Consider the following 21,767-nt stretch of genomic DNA (forward strand, 5'->3'; position numbering starts at 1 on the left):
GACTCCTCAAAGCGGCACACTTCAAAGGGAGGATGCCTGCCTCGTTCGCTCCTTCTCCCTTTCTTTCTTTCATCCACACTTCCTCTTCCCCTCCTTCCCTCTCTCTCTTTCTCTGCCTCTCTCTCTGTCTCCCCCTTTGGCATGCAGCACATCTCTCTCACTCCTCCTCCCTCTCTCTTTCTCTTTCGTCCTTACCTCTTTCGCCTCTCTCTCTTTCTCCCTCCCTCTCTGTCTCACTCCTCTTCTTACATATAGTAGTACATATCAGTTTGGAACTGTCACAGAAGAGAAAAGCCCCCAGAGGAGCTGTCACTCCAGTCTCTCTGTAGCCTCCTTTAGAAACCCCCCACCCCGCCCTGGTGTTCCTCTCTGTCCTCTGCACACTGCCAGACCTCTGTTTCTGTCAGGCATGACATCAGCCCCTTCATCTTCACACATGAAAAACAAACCCACACAGAGAGATAGAGGGAGAGAGCGAGAGAGAGAGAGAGAAAGAGAGAGAGAGAGAGAGAGAGAGAGAGAGAGAGACAGAGAGAGAGAGGACTGTGATCTCAAAGGTTGGACTGCAGCTATAGGGTGCATTGGCACACGCTGAGGTGCTCAGCTGGTCTTTAACGATGCGTCCTCCATTACATTACAAATCAACTTTTTTGTCAAATTCAGCAAATTTCTCCTCATTGTCCTCTAGCTAGTGTGTGTGTGTGAGTGTGTGTGTATGTGTGGGTGTATATGTGTGTGTGTGAGATTGTGTGTGTGTGTGTATGTGAGTTTGTGTGTGTGTGTGCATGTGTGTGTGTGTGTGTGTGTGTACGTGCGTGTGTGTGTGTGTGTGTGTGTGTGTACATGTTTGTGTGTGTCCGTGTGTGTGCTCAGTCCTTGCTGTGTAAATGTGAAAAACAAAGTGGCTTGGACTGACAGACACTATACCAAGGTAAAGGACTGAACCTTTAACTCCTCATGCTGAGATGGCTCTCTTGTGGCAGTTACGCTGGCAACAGGCAGCTTCTGGGGGTTCCTGATCGCCATTTCATAATTAAATATCAGGCGGGCCCCTGAGGCCTGCATCAGTGATGATTCACAGAATATCAATTTCAGCAAAATGGCTGTTTTAAGAGATAACTGCCTCAGACAAGGAGGTCCAAGGAGCAGAGATCAATGGCAATATGTGTGTGTGCATGCATGCGTGAATGCACACACACAAACATAGGCATATGCACAAACACCTTCACTGACATCATCACCTTCATCACACACTCACATGCGCGCTCTCTCTCTCACACACACACACACACACACACACACACGCATCACACACACAATCACACACACTCACACTTGTGAAACTCCAAACTCCAAACACACAAATGCACACACACACACACACACACACACACACACACACACACACACACACACACACACACGTATACACACTGAACTTTCAGACTAATGTATTTCACACACAAACGGGAGGACAGGGCTATGATGGCAGATATGTGTGGCACATTATAAAATGCTCGGGAGCACATCTGCCATTAGGCAGCAGGTTTATGCACCCGTATAAATACTGCAAGTAGCAGCAGCTGCGCTTTTATTTTAACTGTAAATATTTCAACAATATGTCTGCTTCCGTCATGTATCAGAGAGAGAGAAAAAAGAGAGAGAAAGAAAGAGAAAGACAGAGAGAGAGAGCGAGAGAGAGATAAGAGAGCCTCCTGGCTAACCTGCCGCTTCCAGAGAAAGAAACCCGCGCCGCTAATGACTCCTCCATGCCCTTGCTGCGGATGAACCTCTCCATAGCCTTCTTCCTCCTCGTAACACCAAAGGCTGGGCAAATTCTAATGTAATTCAGGGCACCACTATTAGACATCTCCTTTGATTGCGTTAAGCACGTTATCCCCTTCCAGCTCGTTAAGGTCAGTGCGCTGTATGTTACACCATCTGTTCAAGTGAGGGGCCTTCCGTCAAAGATTCAATCACCCCCCATCCCCGTGCACATCCCCATACACACACACACACACACACACACACACACACACACACCGTATTATAGGTCAGTACACCTTTCAGTTAATGCTGTGGGTGACTCAAGCAAGAGAGAGTGGGAGACAGAGAGAGGGAGAGAGAGAAATAGAAAAGGGAAAAGGGTTGAGAAAAGGAAAATAGAAAGGGTTGAGAGACAAAGGAAGATAAAGGGAAAAAGAGAGAGACACAGTGAGAGAGTTGAAAGGAGTGAGATGAGGAGTTGAAAATCAGGCTCCACAAAGAAGTCTATTCTTCATCAAAGTCCATAAATACTGTACACAGCCCTGCTTTCATCCCAACCGTGGCGATAAACTATTTAAGAGCACAACTGTGCTGTGATCCCGTGCTGCTCGGCTAAAAGCCTCACACATGCTCTCACAATGGCTCTCTCTCCCACCCGATCACGTCAGCATGTGAGCCCAGCACAGCGGCTGGTGTAGCGGCAGCGGTAAATCACACTCCCATGAACGCAGATGAGCGCGTTGGGGATGAGCTCTGGGTGATCAGGGCCGAGGGAGGAGAGAGGGAGGGCCGGTGCTGGCAGGTCTCTCTGGGGAGACTGTGAGGCCACACGGGGGCTCTGAGCAGGGACGTTTCCTGGCAGTGGAGGCATCAGTTAGCCTGTGATACAGACCCAGTCACCGTGGTGCCAATGACGTGGGGAGCATGGGGGGGGTTGTTGAGAAGGGGTGGGTGAAACTGTGACACTGTCACAAACTTGTATGGGTGCCATTCTGATTCTGAGCACAAATACACACAGGCAAATACACACGCGCACACACACACACACACACACACGCACACACACACACACACCAAACAGAATCTGAATCTCAACTTATTTACATGCACACACATACACACTCACACACAAACAAACACACTGACACACACACCCACACCCACACACACACCCACACACACCCACACACACACACACACAGTGAAGCTGTCTGTCTCCAGTAATGATTTCAAGCAGGAGCAGTGGCTCTGTGACAGGGATACAATGGACTCCCATGAACTACGAGATGATGTCACATGTTGACAGGCTGTCTGTTTGCGTGGCCAAAGCTCCCCGAGACCTGAGAGGCAAGAACACACACACACACACACACACAAACACACACACACACACACACAAACACACACACACACACATACACCACACACACAGACACACACACACACACACATACATCCACACATATACCCACACACACACACCCCAAGACCTGAGAGGCAAGACAAGTGAATGCCCACTACTGACTTGGATTAGAATATCATGAATTTACAATGAGTTAATTCGATGAATGAATTCATGAATAAAATGCAGCCAAAACTGATGTGTCAGTTCATTGTATTTTTGAATACATTACCAGGACAACTGCTTGGCATTTTGTGAAAGCTCCACAAATATGACTTGCATATTTGATGAACTGATTATCTGCTTCAGTCATTTCTTTCTGTGATCCTTAAATCCTTTAATGTGTATTCCCTGATTAACAGGCATTATTAAACTGTATGCTTAGAAAAATAAAATAGCTCAAATGGGGGACTAATCTGATATACTGTGTCTGACACAAAAAAAAAATTCTTGACACAATTCAATATGATTGAGTACACACACACACACACACACACACACACACCATTGTATAAAAATATTGTTTTAATACGGATAAAATCAAATGAAGCTCCGCATCGAGGGAAATCACCCAAACCCAGTTATTGCTGTTCGGAAACACTCTGTCCTGTCCTTCTATTTCTATCAGTGCTAGTCCTGAGCTCCAGCTCCAGCTGGCCTGTTAATAATGTGTGTCACTAAGGCAAATCTAACCAGCCGTGAGACTAATAGCCATTGATTGGCTGGTGCAGTGGTGCGGGCGCTCCACACTTCACCTCCTATCGCCTCGGCTCACGCTCGAGTCCGTCACCGCCTGACCAGTCATCGATTCGTCAAGGCCACTCAGGGAACAGGGCCAACGGGGTCAGCGCACTGGCTAAGCGCGCGTGGACGAGATCATGAACAAAGTCAATGAGCGGCCTGCGAGTGGAAAAATCAAAGATACGGGAGGCCGAGGTGGATGGATGACAGCGGGCTTGTTTGTTTGTCAGTGACGTGACGTTTCAAGGTGATGTTGTGCTTTTTGAGGCTATGAAAATGGAAACCGTAAAAAAAATAACGACGGATAGCGAACTCGCTACGGCGAAAGAAAACAGACATGCAAGGTCAAGTGGGTAAATTTGAAATGTGAACGTGAGGCGTACCTGTTGTGAATAGGTCCTCGGAATGTCGGGTCAAACTTCTGGGGCTCACCTGTACAAGGAAACACATTCATGTTAATTTCAATCAGATTTATCTTTAGACTCTTAACATAATCAAGATAGAAAAATTAACAAAATGCTGATCATGAATAAAGCTTAACACAACATACTATCAACAGATCAATACATAGAGCTTTATGACCAAAATGGCATGATGCCAATTAGTTAGAAATAATGATTTGCACTCTGTGACATATCATTGTTCAACGTGACAAAACGTGTCACAGAATCACATTGCAAATCATTGTAATCAGAAAAAGGCCACAAACCAGCTAATTTCCCAGCTACTGCAGACAGCACCATGACGGAGCTATACAGTGGAGCACTATTCCCATACAACAATACTTGGTTGAAATAGGGACTAGCCGGGGTAGTTCAGTGTGTGAGCTTATGTAGGTCAGCAAGAAAAAGTCACTGCCTTGGTTGTGAATAATTCACATTCCCACCTTCTGCAGTCTTCCACATCCATCCTGGCAGTACTGTTTGAGTGCACGTGTACCACCTTGACCCGCCCAGATTAAAGAAGTGCACCCAGACGAGCTCAGACTGAGAGCATGAAGTCTGGCAATCACTGCTCATTGTGTTGTTCTGGAGAGGAGTGGCACAGGTCACACACCATGCCAGCAGTGGGAGGCTGCTTCACTGCCATCTGCCCTTCTCTCTCTGTCTCTCTCTCTCTCTCTCTCTCTCTTTCTCTCTCTCTCCCTCTATCTCTGGCTAACCTGAGAGATACCGCACTAGGCTCCAAGATCTATCCCAGGCCAATTAAGTGCTTGTGTTCCCAGGGGAGGGTGTGGGTAATCTGGACCGGCACAACTCCATTGCTCCTCAGCACTGTACGGCTGGGTTGGTATGGTCAAATGCATCAGCCTGAACTTGCTGGATCTTTCACAGCTCAGACAATCAGAGGAAACATATTCTAACTAATATTCTGGTAGCTCACTTCAAAGGGATGACAAGTCCCATTTCTGTCAGATTGTCATTTATGGCAAGCTACAGAATGATCTAATGATGACGATATTTTCAGGATGGCTGTAAAAACTGACAATGACATCCTTGCTAAAGTACATCAGTATGCAGACACGCCACAAGATGCCATATTATTCCCTATCCTCAGCACCCACTGAACTGCAGGCCTGTCAAGATTTGAAACGACAGGTCATGATGAAACGATGAGCCAAATGAGCTTGGATTTTTCTCCGGGAAGAAATTTGAGACTGTGAGAGGAAAACATGAGAAGGGATCTGCCATTTTGATGGCAGTTAAAGTGACACATGAACAGCTAAATATCTGTGAGATAAAATCCATCTGTCTCAAGGAATTTGCTTTGGTCTGCAGGATGGCTCGTAATGCTGGTAATTTGTCAGTGTGTGCACACACTCAGTGCTGTTATCCACGGGGAGTCCATGAATCGTTCGGCCTTCCAGGAGAATTATGACAGCATGAGAGATGACGACATGTCTACAGCATGGAAAGTGCCTCCTAATCTATGTCTAAATCATAAACCAGGAAAGATCTCTTTGTTTGGGTTATAATCTCAGAGAAATCATCCATGGCAGTTTTGCTCTTGCTATAACATCTGCTCATCTCCTGCCAAGGTCAAACAGAAGAAGGCCCACACCTCCCTAGTTGGATATTACAAGGCTTTCAGGCGGCAAGTGGGCTCTTAATGCTGTTATGATACGGGCATCGCTGTTTCAACGGTTCAACAAAAACAACCAAAAGTCTAGTAGCAGGTTGAAGATCTATATGCTCTGTTTCTTGATTGGTCATGTGGTACTAATAGACTATTGCCCTTTCTCTGTGATGTCCCATTAATTGTCCTTGGCTCCTTAAAGCTCCCAGCGGTGCCGGGCGCACAAGCCCCGAAGCCATGAGGTTGCAGCACATTAGCTCAAATCAAAGCTAATTAGGTCTACAGCTGCAGTACCGACTGTAGGATTGCAGAGGGCAATGAGCTGAAATGAGCAAATGAAGAAGAAACAGAAGAAGAAGAGGACAGTAATTGATATTCATTTGGCTTGGACTTTTTTTTTTTTTTACAACCCACCGTGGACACTGTGCGATTGAAACGGCTCACTTAACGGCCCTCGCTATGGAACTGAAAGTCACAGTCGTTTTGGAGTTGGAGGCAAAACAGAGGAAAAACAGACTGTGCCATGGTGGGGGGGAGAAGTTTATTAATGGATGGAGGGAGATGGGGTGGGGGGGTGGGGGGGGTGCAATTTGAGCTCGCTTTCACTGCCAGTCAACCGCTGATGGGGCACTACTGGTGGGCGACTGCATGGCAGCGAAAGGCTGCCTTCACGCCCAACTGGATGCCCTGTGGGAGAGAACTGTCTCAGCCAATTCGACGACAGAACTCAGCCACTCTCTGTTACTAGATGTGAGCCCAGGGCTCCGTGGTGGTGGGGCACGAGCCATGATGGTCCCTGGATCCCCGCTTAGCACAGGCAAGCAGGAAACAGAACCTCACAAGCTCTTTGAGGTCTTCTTGAGACTGCATTGCATAGCTGAGCTCTGGTACATCTGGCGATTGAAACGGCTCAATTAACGGCCCTAGCTATGGAACTGAAAGTCACAGTCGTTTTGGAGTTGGAGGCAAAACAGAGGAGTGTTAGTAGTTCACCATGAAGCACCCTTATGGGTTTGCTTCCTGTACCCTCCTGTGAATGTCAAGGGTGGTTATGCTAACGCTAACGGGTGCGGACCCGAGGAAAGACCTGAGGAAATAATCAGCTGCAGCGCATGACTCATTTTTCTCAGGAAGCTGCAGTCTGTGAGGGCTCCTCACTCTGTGAGGGCTCAGCAACGGGGAACTGGGTAGTTACAGAAATCAGTGCCGAGCTGCCAGAGGCGGAGTTACTGCTGCTGCTGCTAAAAGCCTAAAAGCCCGAGAGCCTCTTGTGAAACGGCCTCAGAGGTGACTCGGCGGAAATAGAGTGTCAACTCTCCGCAGCCCCGCAGCCCCATGCAGAGTCGGCCATCAGCAGGACATTTGGAAAATGGCTCATAGGCACGGCGAGAGACGACACATCGTTGCCGGGTAATCTGCTCTGTGCCAGGCCTGGTGGCAGGCTGTGGCGGGCCAACTGTTCAGGTGGCGCTCAAAACACAGTTTCTGGATGAGGCGTGCAGCTTCGGCACACATTACCATTACGACCGAGAGAGAGTAAATGATCGGATGTTATCTGCGCGTGCCTGCTGACCCCTTTCATTACTGCGCTGTTTCAGAGCAGTCATTTGTATAAACGCTCTGTGATGCCTCACATAATGTCAACCATAACCATAACAGTGTTACTGCACACAGCGTGTTTCTACAACATACGGTACTGAGCTGTGCTGTGGGCTGCCTTCTCACATAGAATAAGCCACCACATCTGATCTCAGCACAGTCAATCAATTCCTGTAATAAGCTAGGCTAAATAATGAAGGATGTCCAATGTTTGTCTCTGTGACAGAGACAAACAACAGCTTATTCTAATTTGCACGGAATCAGCTGTGGAGGAGTTGGGGGGGTGGGGGGTACAATTATGTGCTGGGCAAACAGCAGAAAATGACCAGGCCAAATAATCCTCTCTGCTCAATCTCTTTTTAAATCTGCCACCCCGCATGGCAACAGATTGACTCACCACACAGCACATCTTAACAGCATTAAATCTAAGAAGCATAATGGGGCTTGGCATTTGTCTTACGTCTCTGCAGTGTTCTAGTGCAGGCTGTATCCTACTTTTGCCATCTCATTCCTACTATGAATAGGAACTCTGAAAGAAGTTTTTTTTTTTTTTTACCTCGGATGGCTTTCTGAGTAAAAGCTTTCACATTCGGATAGGAGCAAACACTTACGTTCTAAATAGGTCTGTTTTATTGACGAGTGTAGTGCTCTTCCTTATGAAAGGTATGCATACTCAGAGGATTCATTGTTGCACATCGATTTCAAGCTTTTCAGAGGACTGACCAGGGTCTGTATCCCTCTCAGTAGTCAATGCTGGATAGCTTTTCTTTTCTTGTTTTACCACTGTGGTACTGTCCAGTTGCCCCGGATGGAAACTCAGTTAATCACTAGTGACATGCAGAGCAGAGCAGGTATGCAGGTCTAAAGAGTTTGTGCTGAGTTTGTGCTCTCCATGTCCTTTCAATATTGCAAACACTGACTTATACTTAAAGGCGTCCAGTAGGATCTGGATCTGAAAATAGGGTAAAAAGTAAAGACGGTGTGAGTTTAAATGTAAGACAAGGTGTCACGACTGCAACCGATCACCGTGGACATGAGCTGAAGATCCTCCATTTTAGAAAATATACTGGTAAGATAATTACCATGGAGCAAATGTCAAGTCTCAGTTGTCATCGTTTCTCTGTTCCTGTGCTACCAAAACAGAAAACTGAAGACCCTGCACTACCAACAACAAATCACTGGGCTCTCAGCTTACATATCTCCTATTTGGTACATAATACCAAGCTTTACCTCCATGTAAAGTAGACATGCATACGCTGACCTAGTGATTTTGCTTACTACTGATATGTATTATTACAGTGGGCTTTGACTTTCATGGTGTCGTTTGAGATCCACAACAAAGAGGCTCTTACAACAGTGGTGAGCCATACCAACAGCGAGCAGCTAGAGCCCCATGTATGTCAATACTTTCACTGACAGATGGCCTCCTCTGTATTGCAAGTGATTTTTAAAAAGGTGTTCCTTGAAGAGTAAACCTTTGTATTACTGCAGTGCAGATTGTGTGAAGGTATCAGCAAGCAGAATATGCTCACAGTGTCTTTCATCACTACAGTAGTTGAAAAGATCCCCATTGTGGCCCCGATCGAAATCTATTTTTCCACAAGACAGCTCTGTAGTGAGGAGTTCTGTAGAGACGTCAATATAAAATGGCATTATTCATAACATGGAATTCAAAGTAATACATTTTTCACTTCTGTATTCAAATTACTGAAGACTGTCATTGTCTCTCTCACTCCCTCTCTCTCTGTCTCTCTCATTCCCACTCTCTGTCTCTCTCATTCCCTCTCTTTCTGTCTCTCTCTTCCTCTCTTTCTGTCTCTCACTCCCTCTCTCTCTGTCTCTCTCATTCCCTCTCTCTGTCTCTCTCATTCCCTCTCTTTCTGTCTCTCTCTTCCTCTCTTTCTGTCTCTCACTCCCTCTCTCTCTGTCTCTCTCATTCCTTCTCTCTGTCTCTCTCACACCCTCTCTTTCTGTCTCTCTCATTCCCTCTCTTTCTGTCTCTCTCTCTCACTGCTGTCACCACTGAGGGAGGCAGACCGTCGGTGAGGAACAGGACAGATGGTCTCAGATGGACTTGTCTGAAACCTCTCAGACTTCAAAATGTTAGCCAGTCCCCAAGAGTCTATTCTCACATCAACCACAACTCACACTCTCAACAAGAACCTGAGGAATAAAGTCTTCTTCCCCTACAGAGATGTCATATTCGCGTAGTGTTAGCGTACTAGCTACTGTGAGGCTGATTATACAAAAATGATCTGGATGACAAGGAAAGGTTTATGATAAATGAACACTTCGGAATCACATGAAGTCGTCATCCCTAAAAATGTGTCCTCATTACCTCATTATCCATCTCTCAGCCGTCTGGCCCTGATATGACTTGCCTGAGACACAGACCAGCTGTGGGAGGCTTTTGGAGACAAAGGAGCCCCAGTATGTGTGGCATGATGCAACCTCTCCTCCATCCCAGCCCTGTTTTTCCCCCTCCTATCGAAGCAGCGAGATAAGCTGAGCTGAGTTGAGCCGAGTTGAGATGAGCTGAGTGGTATTGGCCCCATCAAATCAACCCCCAGCCCCTAATCCTAAATACTGGATGCATCATCACTGGTGGTATACATGCTTTCGCTAAATATACCGTAAACAACACTCTTAATCTAGTTTTGCCTTATAGCAGGGGCGGGGGTTGAGGTGAGGGGGTGGGGGGACCCTAATCGCGTGCGATGCCAGCTTGCAGATAGCTGGCGAAGTTGTCAGTGGGAGCAGGGAGGATTGTGAGAGCGTGTGTGTGTGTGTGTGAGACGACGACTGTTATCTCCCTCACTGTCAGCCAGCTGTAAACTTTCAACTGAGTGAAAATGAAACACCTGCTCCAAGGCTGGTGTGTGTGCTGTGTGTAGCGTGTATCCTCTTTCTCCATTTAAGGCTTCCTGTCCAGGTCTAAAAAAGGGATGCTAGCGGCCATGCCACACACAGCTGACACCAGTGAACAATACACTCCAGTTTATGTGTGTAACATTTCAGGTGTTAAAATAAAATCATCCGCTGATGACAAAGAAGAGCCGCTTTCATGCGAAGTCTGATGATACTAACACCGTCATTGAGTTTGGAAACAGTGCCACATTAGGATCCATTTCATTTGAAGTTCTGCAGATGACAAAGTCCGAATCTCGATTCTTCCCCTTGCCCCTTTTGCTTTCTCTTTGTCTTGTCTTAACCCTAGCACTTGCATGTGTAAGGGCCAAGGGCTGAAAACTTTCCCCTATGAAATGAGACGCCACTCGGTTTCGGGTACGTCATGCGTGACTGTATGAGCTATGAAACTAGCGATTTAAAAAAAGTCTAATGAAGAACATGGTTGCAAATATATATGTATACAACTGTGTAGAGCACGAAACAAGACTGTCGTCATTTTTAAATTAATTATAAGCCAAAAATACTTACATGTAGTGTATGTAGCATCTAGCTGGCAAGCTACCATATAAGCCAATGGAGTGGTTGTATACGCGCTAATTGTATCCTAAAACTACCGTTTGAAAGCTTCAGTTAAGACCTACAATACTATGCATCGTTTGTGTAGTACATTTCAGATCAAACCGAGTCATTATAAACATATAAAAAGTTGTGTAGATAGCTTTATTCATGTAAAATATTCCTCGCTTCAAGCAGCCATGTTTTTTTGAAAATTCCCGAACTGGTTTCGCTATGTGCTCTGGCATAGCCCTTGGAGGTAAGTGAGCTCTCAAGTGAGCTCTAAAATCATCTTAAAAATAAGGGGTACATAGCACTCAATCTTATCCCTTAATCTTGATCAAATTGGGTATTGAGACACCACTAGCTCTCACATGAACGTGCAATTTCAAGGGTAAGGGGGAAGATAAGGGGTAAGGGGAAGTATTGAGATTGGGCCAAAGTCTTGGGAAAAGTGAGCAGAAATCCCCACAGGCTTTTCTCAGTGGAAAAGAAGCAATGGTTCATCATCCATCTGGGTTCTGTAAGTTTGAATAACTAAGTCCCTCTCTTTAGCCCCATCCCACTGGGAGCTCAGTGCTCGTATGGTGAGCCACACTCGATCCAGTCATTCTCAATTTGGATTTAACAATTCAACACTCATTAGCGACACCTCAAGCCCTGGCACCCATTGGAATGTGACCAGACCACAAAGAATAATGCCAATGTAGGCTGGCAGCACCAGGCTATAAATTCTGCACATTAAATACCACTAAAAATCCGCCCCCCCAACCACCACCACCACCCATCTAAAGTCAAACTCCTGCAGTTCGTCATGCCACCCCGTGTTTTACACAGCACATCCCAGTGGGTCAAATTGGACTTGTAAAGGTCAGTCCCAATGTTAAATGTCTACTCCGCTCTACCGCACAACAGCATGTTACAGTTTACGAGGAGAGAAAGAAGCAGGACCGTAGCGAGCGCCAGCACCCTGATCCTCTCCCGGGTGCCACAGCTTTAGTCTGAGCCCACTCTGCCGCCTGGGCAGCTGAGGAGGTGTGCGGTGGTGGCTGGTATGGAGGGAGTGTGGGGTTCTGGCTTGGCAGGTATTTTCACACAGAAGTCTCACTCACTCATGTTTAATGGAGGGAGCCTCACAGGCACTCAGGCTGAGCAGCAGCAGCATGTTCCCTAAAGTCGAACGGCACGTCTCCCAGCGTTTGTTTTATTTTATTCTTTTTCGTTTTTTTATACTATACATCCCTTCCTCCACTCCACCCATACCCACCACCCCTTGACAGCCCCAGCAGACCCCGAGCAGCCGTCAGTGTGTTGACACTTTATCTCACTGCCCCCACCCCCCCCACCCCACACACACACACACACACCCACCCCAGAACCCCACACACATCCAAAACACATCTGCGAAATCAGCCCGCCATGGTGCCCAGAGTCTGAGCCATTTTCACAGCAATTTAGCCGTCATCTCCTGAGCTGCTGGTCGATTACACCTCAGAGGTCTGTCTGTGTATTGCCTTGGCATTCTAAATGCTCCAGAACACTTAAAAAAAAGCTTTTAACCATCCCTTGACTGTGTGGCGTGTCCATAACACGAGGTCACCATGACACAAGAATAAATAAACGTGTTTTTTTCCCCGGCACATTGCATTCCAATAACACAGATCCCACCTACACTGAAGCGTTTTTATTAATCTCACACGATGGTCTTCCTACACATCATCCCTGCTACTACCTTTAGTGTGTTTAGTTTGTCCCCACCCTTTCTAAGACTTCCTGGTGCAGCCTACATTTTTCCATGGACAAACATAAACACACACAGGCTCATAGTGCCCCTCCACCCAGCACACACAGTACTCCTTTCATTGCACTCACAGTTTGTAGTAAAAAAAAACTAGCCTACATACAGTATGCGAGGAAAAGCAGGGTAAATAAAGTGTCCGTAGCGTATCCAGGATGTGCTGAAAATAAACTCCTCTAACCTTGTGTTAATCTCTCACAGTGCCCTTCAAACATTTTAAATACATTCAAACAAATTGTTTTTAACAAATAGCACATGTGGAAATGATCCAATGACACAACATGCAAACATGTTGGGAGTATGTCATGTGTATATTGTGGTCACCAGTCATTACTGAGTTAATCATTCAGAAGCACAGAGGATTTGGGAAGCGTCAGGCCACTTTAAATGAGGAAATTCCTTTTTTGCTAATGTAGTATATTCTGTCCTGAGGACAACTGAATTATGAATACATGGATGAATTAATGCTGTATGAAATAAATCTAATTTTAATCTCACTTCTTCTCATCCTTATTAGTTATACCTAAGTACTTAGGCATAGCTTTGATACAGCCTCAATACACACTAACCTTCGACAGTTTCGGAAGTTCTCATTTAATTTCTTTTTCTGAGAAAATATATGCAAATGCCAGAGGTAAGACTACTGCTTCTGTTTGTCAGGTGATCGCTTCCCTAATCCTCCAGAGCCTCATCATGTAACTGCATCCTCTGTCCCTGCATCCTTTCTCTCCTGCATATCTTCACCTTCTTTACCCTGCTGTATCTATGGCTACCAGCACCTTAGTGAGGAATCTGACTGTCTCTGCTTGCTATTGCTTGTGCTATTTTCAACAATAAACTAATACGCCTTTTTCATTCACCTATTCTTTTGAATAATATTATCACACACTCATTCTGGTCGGCACAGTGGATGTGTTGTTTGTTATCTTCAGCGGCATCTGCATACGCCTTTCTGAGATGAGATTAGAACTGTTATCTCAACTTCATAAATAATTTAAACTTTTTTTTGAAGCTACTCCTGCTACATCTTGCTTTTCCATTTGTACTATCGTTCATCTACAGTTGCCATGGAAACCATGACAAAACCCTATGTTTTATGTCAGAGCAACTGATTCCCTAAGGACCATGAGGACCTCCTAAAAACTGCAGCTATCCCACCTTTCCTTCCTTACCAGAGTTCCATCTACTCATCTCGCCACTCAGCCTTCCCTACAACCACTCCCTACAACTTTTCCCCTCAAACCTGTCTATGCTCTATGTCTCCCAGCCATCACTATTCACCATAGCTACCAGTTACTCATACTCGGACCATTCATTCACCCACGAACCTGTCCACACAGTTTGTTGAATCAACTGGTCCAAATACCCAGCTTGGTCACATAGACATCCTCATGTGCCTACCACGTCGTTGATGTTGAACTTATAAATAGGATAATGTCCACTTGACATGGTTCAGTAACTAATTTATTCAATGTACCACAAAAAGACTTTGCAATACATTGAGACGCTGCAATTTGTGGAGATCCTTAAATCACCCTGCATTGCACTCATCTAACTATCAGTCTTTCCATGCATTTATGTATCCCCTCATCCTTGTCACAGGCCCAGCCACTGAAAATCAATGAATCTCAGTATGGTGATTATATAACAACTGCAATACAGAAAAATAAAAAGGGCACAGATTGTCTGTCTTCCACCTGGACTTATTTGTATTTGTTCATCCATGGCCTCTAAAAACAACTACAATGTGACCTTTAAGGCGGTCATGACTTCCTTCTTGGTATGCAGGTGAGGAAAGACCTTGTCTCCTGATCCGCCCAAACTACGTTCTTATCAGCGCAGTCAAGTGAAGCTCCTCTAATCGTCTCCATAGGAACAGCGCACAGACAGGAGATGGGCAGGCAGGGGAGCCAATGATAAGAGAGGACAATGGGAATGTTTACAGGTCGAAGCCCTCCCCCTGAGGCTGAGTTACTGCTGAGTCAGACAGCAGTGAGGGGTACAACCTGATGTTCTAATAATAAACCCCCAGCTTCCTCCTCGAGCTTCGTTCAGGTAACTTCCTCTGCGTCAACTGCAAAGAACAACAACTTACGCCCTCATTTCCGAGTCCGCACGGGGGAGCATACGTAACAGCAAGCCGCAACAACAAAGGGTGAAAAACTGTGCCAAAGCACTGCAGTAGGCTAGTCAACTACTCGAAAGGGCAATCTCAACGCAAAACCACTATGCCTCTGTGGATCCCCTGTGGCTATGTGGGTTGAAGCCTTAGTCAGCAACTCTGTTGAGGGCTTCAGTCTCCTTTGGGGACAGCATTGTTGGTTGAGGCCCTGTTTTAGTTTGAGGTCATTCGGATGCTTTTATCACTGGTGACCTGGGTAGCAGAGAGATCCTATACCGTAACAAAGAAAAGTAGTCAATGCTCAACCAGAACAAAATGAACGATTGTCCCCCAATGACAGGCCTTTTGTTTCATTTAATACACACAATTTTCTACGTAAGCAGATCTGGAGTAATGACATATGGCTTTATATAAGGCTATATATGAAAGATGAGATATATGGCTTCGTACAGTGCTTTGCAGTCACTGCAGGGAAGCTCTGCTGAAGGAAAGGCTGCTTTGGGTTTCTGTGAAGGGCATTTGAGAGCTGCCTTACTAGCTTGCGTGACAGTCTGTACCAGGCGGTAGGGGTGGTCATGTTTGCCGAGTGTGAGCATGAATGTGTCTTTGATATGAAATACTACGCTAAACATTCTTCTCAGTCGCACTAGTAGCCTCCTCTGGTGTGAAATGATCCTTTCACGGGGGATCAGCCGCAGGCTTAATAGGCTTTGTTATGGATAATGTGAAGAGATGCTGGGGGAGACATCCATTTTCTTAATCCTGAAAAGTTTCAGTGTAGCTTGTACAGTCAGTCACTGTAGAGAAAATGCCACCATTATACAGTTACACATCCCCACAGATGGAATTTTTGCATAATCCATGTGCCGTTTGATTCGGATCAAATTTGTCGTGCACCCACAACCCAAACCCCACACACTGCACTGAATAAAGAAATGCATTTAAAGTACGCTATACATTATATAGTAGAAAGTACGCTATACCCACGGACCATATCATGGCAGGAGCAGTATATTCCCATCCAACAATTAGATCACCAAGTCTACTCATTAAACCATTTCTTTACTATATTCTGAAAACATAACAACATAAACACAATGCCAATTTAACTACATATGTTGTGGTTTGCAACTGATCAGAGAGACAGCAGTATAATTTGATTTATGACTTAATTGAACCATTTGTGAAAAGTGGCTCACCCAAAACTCCAGACACTACTTAACGGACATGATCCACGGAGGGCCAATGTTCCACAGCTGCTAATAGAATAATTAATTAAGATGATGGCAGTAATTAATCTAATGTTAAAAAACACCTGATTTGATGTAGAAGCTTAATCAACCCATGAGTAGGGCATGGCATGAATACAAATGAACGTCAAGGAATGTAGGACCCGGTTACCTGTAATAAATATCATAACTTATTACCTTATACTTTTATTATGGGCTAACTGACAGGTGTACAGTGTTATTACAAAATATAATACATAGATAGTTCACTGATAATTCAATGACAATTTTATGACAGAAGCAGGATTATGGCTGTAAGGCATATGACTTCTGGTAGTTCTACTAGGTGATTATTAACTATGACTGATACTTTGTATGACTTTTACATGTAGGCTTACATCCTTCCTCAGTGCATGACTTAACTGCATGATGGTGAGCCATGCATCGCTGTGACACTGTGTCATGACCAGGTGAGACAGCGACTCTGAGCTAAACCTCCTCTTCATCCCTACCCTTCACACGCCTGTCCCTCCTCTTCGTCGCTTTCCGTCTGGATTACACTGTCGCGTCTTGCTTATGTAAGGAACTACGTTAGACTAAGCACTGAAGTCCACTCCGCTCCCTTCACAGATAACATTCTCCCCTGAGGCACGTATTACATTCTCAGCCTTGCCTGTGGTGTTGTTTTTCATCATACTTATCATCCACATGTGGCACGTTCTGTAACTTTTTTTCTGGTGGAGGCGTTCATGGGAATTCTACGGCAAAGTCTTCAAACAGTGCCGAATTATCGGCCTCTCCTTAAAGATTTGCAACACATCCAATTAACTGCAAATTGCACCGTAACTCTACTCACCACTGAGCTCTCTCTCAGTAAGCGAAAAAAGTCTATAATTTGTTTCAGCCCTTCAGGGAGGGCCGGCACATTGAAGTGGACTCGAAAGGGGCATTAATGAGATCTCACTCTCCGTATCCCGAGGCTGGGGATTCCTCTAAGCCCTGTCTCTCCCAATACTTCTCTGATTCCAGATCAGCTTCAGCAAAGAGCCTCATGGCACAATCCTTCTCATTCCACTTCAGATCAACAAAGTCTCCTTTTTTGCCATGTATTCAAAACCATAAAAGAATGCCTGCATGCTATTGATCAATGCCCAACACAAAGTGGAATATCAAAGCCACAGAGTTGTGTTCTAAATTCTCTTTCCTGGATGTGATCTTCTTGACTCTGATCAGTCAACCACTGCCATTATCAGTTAGTTTCCAAATAAACTACGTACATGCTGTCTCTCTGTCTACATATTTGCAATGTGGGGCTTCTTCTCCATAAATAAATCAAATACAGCCCTATAATAAAGATACAGCCCTATAATAAAGATACAGCCCTATAATAGAGATGCTTTAGAGAGACTGCTGTCTAATTGGCTGGAGCTCTGTTGTTTGTGCTTTTGTTTGTGCACTTGAGAGAGGCCTACACCGCAGCTATTCCTGTTCCCGGGGAAAGGGACAGTTTTGAAGTGAATCCCTGAAGACTGGGGGTGCTGCGAGCGCATTGTCTCCACCTCACAATCAAGAATTCCATTTGCTCTCTTCCATCATTATTATTTCCTCTCTCTTCTTCCGCTGGCCTGTGGTTTAGAAACAGCACACTCAGGCAGGCTGATCATGCGGGGAATTTGTTAATTAACAAGGTGCTGAGCTCACAGCTTTCATACGAGTGAGCGAGCCTTTTAAGTCACCCCTCTGAAGTTTAGAGTGAGTATGCTGTGGTTTGTACAGTCTTTATTAATACTTTAACCCAGCGAGGTTGAACATTGGAGGAGTTTGCCACAGCTCCCTCTGCATGCTACGTTAGTAAAGAGTAGACCATGTTAACGAATGGTGGCCTTTTTCGCTGTCATGAAAAAGAGCAGCCGTTTACACAGCACAGTGCCATCTCAGCTGGGTGTCAGCGGCGAGAATGGGGAGCAGACGGATGGGGGAAGTTTCTTTCACGGGCCTGAGCTGCTGAAAAGGATGGCCGTTTGGGGCAGAACAGCTGACCTGAACACGGGGAGTCAGCACAAGTCCTCTCCATGCCCCACTGGTTCTCACAGCCCATGAATGTAAAGCCGCAGAGACCTGCCTTCAAGGCACCACAGAGGAGAAACACTTCAAAATGCCCACAGTGAGAACTCACTCTGACGTTTGAATGAATTACTAAGTCTTGTAATGTTTTGGAAAGTTATAAAAGATTGTTCATTATTTCTTCAAAGCAGAGAATACTAAATAATACTGTACGGTAGATAAGTGTTACAGCCATATTAAAGGCCAGTGATCATTCTTACTTCCACATCACAAATGGGTACAGTGTCATTTAGAGGCACAGTTGGTATTTAAAGGTGGCAGTTAGCTGCAGTAAATCCCCTGCTCCCCGCTGACAGGCTATAGTACATGATTGGCAGGCCACTGGAGTACTGGGAGCTGAATCATACAAGGGGTCACAATGCAAGGGCAGGGACCTTGCTGTGCCAAGGTTGACAGAACCTGCTACTGTACGCCTCCTGCCCTGCCCTCACACTGAGTACGGTAGAAAGTCTTATATTAGCCATCAGACTGCAGCAATAATAGCCTGCCGTATTAATAACTGTTTCAGCCAGCCTGTCCGGAGAGATTGTAAACTTAGATTCCTATTTTTTAGACTGGATAATAGAGTGAAGTTAGGCTGGCTCATGGTGTGATGCTTTCCTATAGGTATAGATTTCAGACTACATATAACTGCCAATATTGAGTCAGTTCCACAAAAACAGCGATATGAAAGCCGCATGAGAAGAGATACTGTGAGCTGTGGGAGAGGGGGCATACAGTGTAGGCTACTGTTCTGAAGCTGTAAGATTACTTATTTCCATCACCACTATAAAATTGTATCTTCAGACAGTAAGCAATTTAATAGTCCAGTTTTAGATAACAATGACAATGTAATTTTGTAACAAGCCAAGAAGGTTCACTCCAGAACACTTCGAATCTGACAATTAGATGTAATGAGAACATTTTACTGTTAACACAAAAAAGCCTACTGTACAAAGATGAGACAGGGTTTGACAACAAAGCGTCGCATCAACATCTGACAATCGACGACAATGTTTTGTAGGCTATAAAAATCTGTTTAGGAATTTTTTTCAAGACAGGACAAGAAGTGAATGGAATGGAATTAGTATGAAAATAAAAATCGCTGCCTCTTTGTTTTCCCCCATTGACGACCCACTTACCAGTTTGGTAAGAAAGTAGCATAGTCGCGAAGGAGAAAAACTGACACAATGCAGCTATTATGCACCCGTAGTGTTGCGAAAACGCACTGTTTTAACGAGGATATTGAGCCAAAAGAATTAAACAATTAGAGGGGGATGCAGTGGAATTCCGGGGAAACCGTTATTCCAGTCTCTTTGTCAGCTGTCTTAACGAGAGCATACGGTGAAGAAAAAACTTGCTCATACAACAAAGATTTCCTAAAGAAGAACGCTCACCATAATATGAAGAAGGGATCTCCGTTTTCCTGGCCATTGCACGGCAGATGGCAGATTTCTCGCGTGTCTTTGTTTTTGTGATTGCATATGAGGTTCAGGATGTGAATAGCGCTTCGCTAGCCCCGTCCACGAATATAATGCGAGTCCTTGATTAGAGCAGTCTGGGCCACGCAGCTCAGCGTCAGCCGTGTTTACAGCACGGGACAGCGTCATCTACAGTGTGAGCCAAAGCGAACACAGCTCGACAAAACACCGGAAGCCTTCTTAAAGGAGTCGCGCACGCATTCAAGGCATGAACAATCTAAAGTGTTCTTGCAGAGGCTTTGTTCGAGGACAGCACAAATAGTGAGCTGTGGTCAGGCTGCTTTACACTATCGGATACATATAATAGGGACTTATCACAGACAGACACTTACAGTTTTCATGTTATTCACCAATCCGATTTAATCTTTTTAGTCTATAACATTGTGATAGATGCATGCAACTGTCATAAATACTCCCTACACCGTTTGTTGTTGGCTATTTTAGGTATCACTCAAAAATACCTGTTCATACAGACTAGACTACATTTGACGCTTTTACCACGAACCTGTACACAGAACCAACCAAATTAAGCATTCTGGACTATAACTGAAGATTTTGAAACAAAGGTTCACCTGTATCAAACAGCACAACCAGAAATGTCCCATCAATTGGGATGAAGACACCATTAAGTTCAGGCAGCATAGTCCCTAAGTAGTGACAGAAAGTAGCATGAATTAAATCTAGTCACACAGCTTATTACGTGAATTGTCCCTATGCTTTCAAACGTGAATCCAACAAAATAAGATTAATATAAAATGGGCCTCCTAATTCTTCCATAAACTACTCAGTCAAATGGCAGCAATTAACCCAAATGTCTCCATACCAGTTTAACAGTACAGCTGTTATCAAGACATTTTGACACATTTCATATTTGACTTCATTTTAGTCTTGCAAGCTATTATTATGTCTTTTCACAGAGTTGAAATTAGAGAATGCCATTTTAATGAACACCCGGCTGTTATTTTAGGGTAAACAGCAACAATAACAACAACATCTCAGAATGTTCATGAGTTACATGAATAGTCCTACTTTTTACAAATCAATACAGTTGGCAAGTGTTTAATAGAAGATAAGACAATGATTGCCCATAGTCATTATCTAAACCTTTAAAACCACAATTGTGAAGACTAAACCAGATATGAATTTCTGTGTTACATCGTGAGTGTATTTGCACCGTTGCATTTGCAACTGATCATACTGACTGACATCAAAATGCCATATCTGTGGTCTGAACATATCTGTGTAGAGCCAGCCATGAGTGCAGATAAGTGTTGCATCACTTCAAATGGACTAGTCTGGAATGACCTGCGGTAACAGTAAAAAAAAACATTACCTCTAAACAGTTTTAGGTCATAAACTCACTGACCCATATTTTGGTACATGTATTGACATGTATATCCTGGTAGCTGGTAAAATACCATTATGATAGTTTTAATCGATGTACTTCAAAGGCACTGTATGACTCCATGGCTTGGCACCCCAGGGTTGGCCTGCATACACTCTTCTGTGCGTTATGGCAGTAATACAAAATCTTATTTTTAAGGCATGAAACATTGTCAAATTTCTCTCATCTCTCGAGAAGGTACCGCAACTACTAACTCTCATATTTTTAAAAAGATAGAAAATCTGAGCGTATCTCCTGTTCAGTATAAATATGTTCATGTATGACTTTGATTATAAAAGAACTAATACACGCAGAGCCATTTACTCCCACATGGGGGCAGTATAACATTACCCTTAGTTACTCATTGAAATGTCCACTCAAAATAGGCTGAAATAGAAGAGTCAGCACAAGCTCCTGTTTAGGACAATGTCAAGTGGTACGAGATTTCTTTTAAAGCATTATAGCCTTTTCATGATTTAAGTAATCATTGAGGAGGAGTTTTTTGAGTTTTGGGTGAAGTTTTTGGCCAAAAGATCTTATTTGAAAGAAACCAGGATGTAGTCATTGCTGACCACAACAACAACAAAAAACATCAATTGT

At 44.5% G+C, this 21,767-nt stretch overlaps 1 protein-coding gene across 2 annotated transcripts in view; it reads right to left on the reverse strand.

The window, feature by feature from the left end:
• Positions 1 to 19,778, reverse strand: part of slc44a5b (solute carrier family 44 member 5b) — a 36,893-nt gene extending 17,115 nt beyond the window's left edge. For both annotated transcript variants that reach the window (XM_080832609.1, XM_080832608.1), the window contains exons 1-2: positions 19,700 to 19,778; positions 4,294 to 4,342 (exon numbers count right to left, since the gene is read on the reverse strand). In XM_080832609.1, coding sequence (XP_080688735.1) covers positions 4,294 to 4,342; positions 19,700 to 19,736 — 86 coding nt within the window. In that variant the 5' untranslated portion in view covers positions 19,737 to 19,778. The remainder of the gene's footprint in view (positions 1 to 4,293; positions 4,343 to 19,699) is intronic.
• Positions 19,779 to 21,767: the final 1,989 nt, after the last annotated feature.

The sequence above is a fragment of the Sprattus sprattus genome, assembly GCF_963457725.1.
Source record: "Sprattus sprattus genome assembly, chromosome: 2".
Lineage (NCBI taxonomy): Eukaryota > Metazoa > Chordata > Actinopteri > Clupeiformes > Clupeidae > Sprattus > Sprattus sprattus.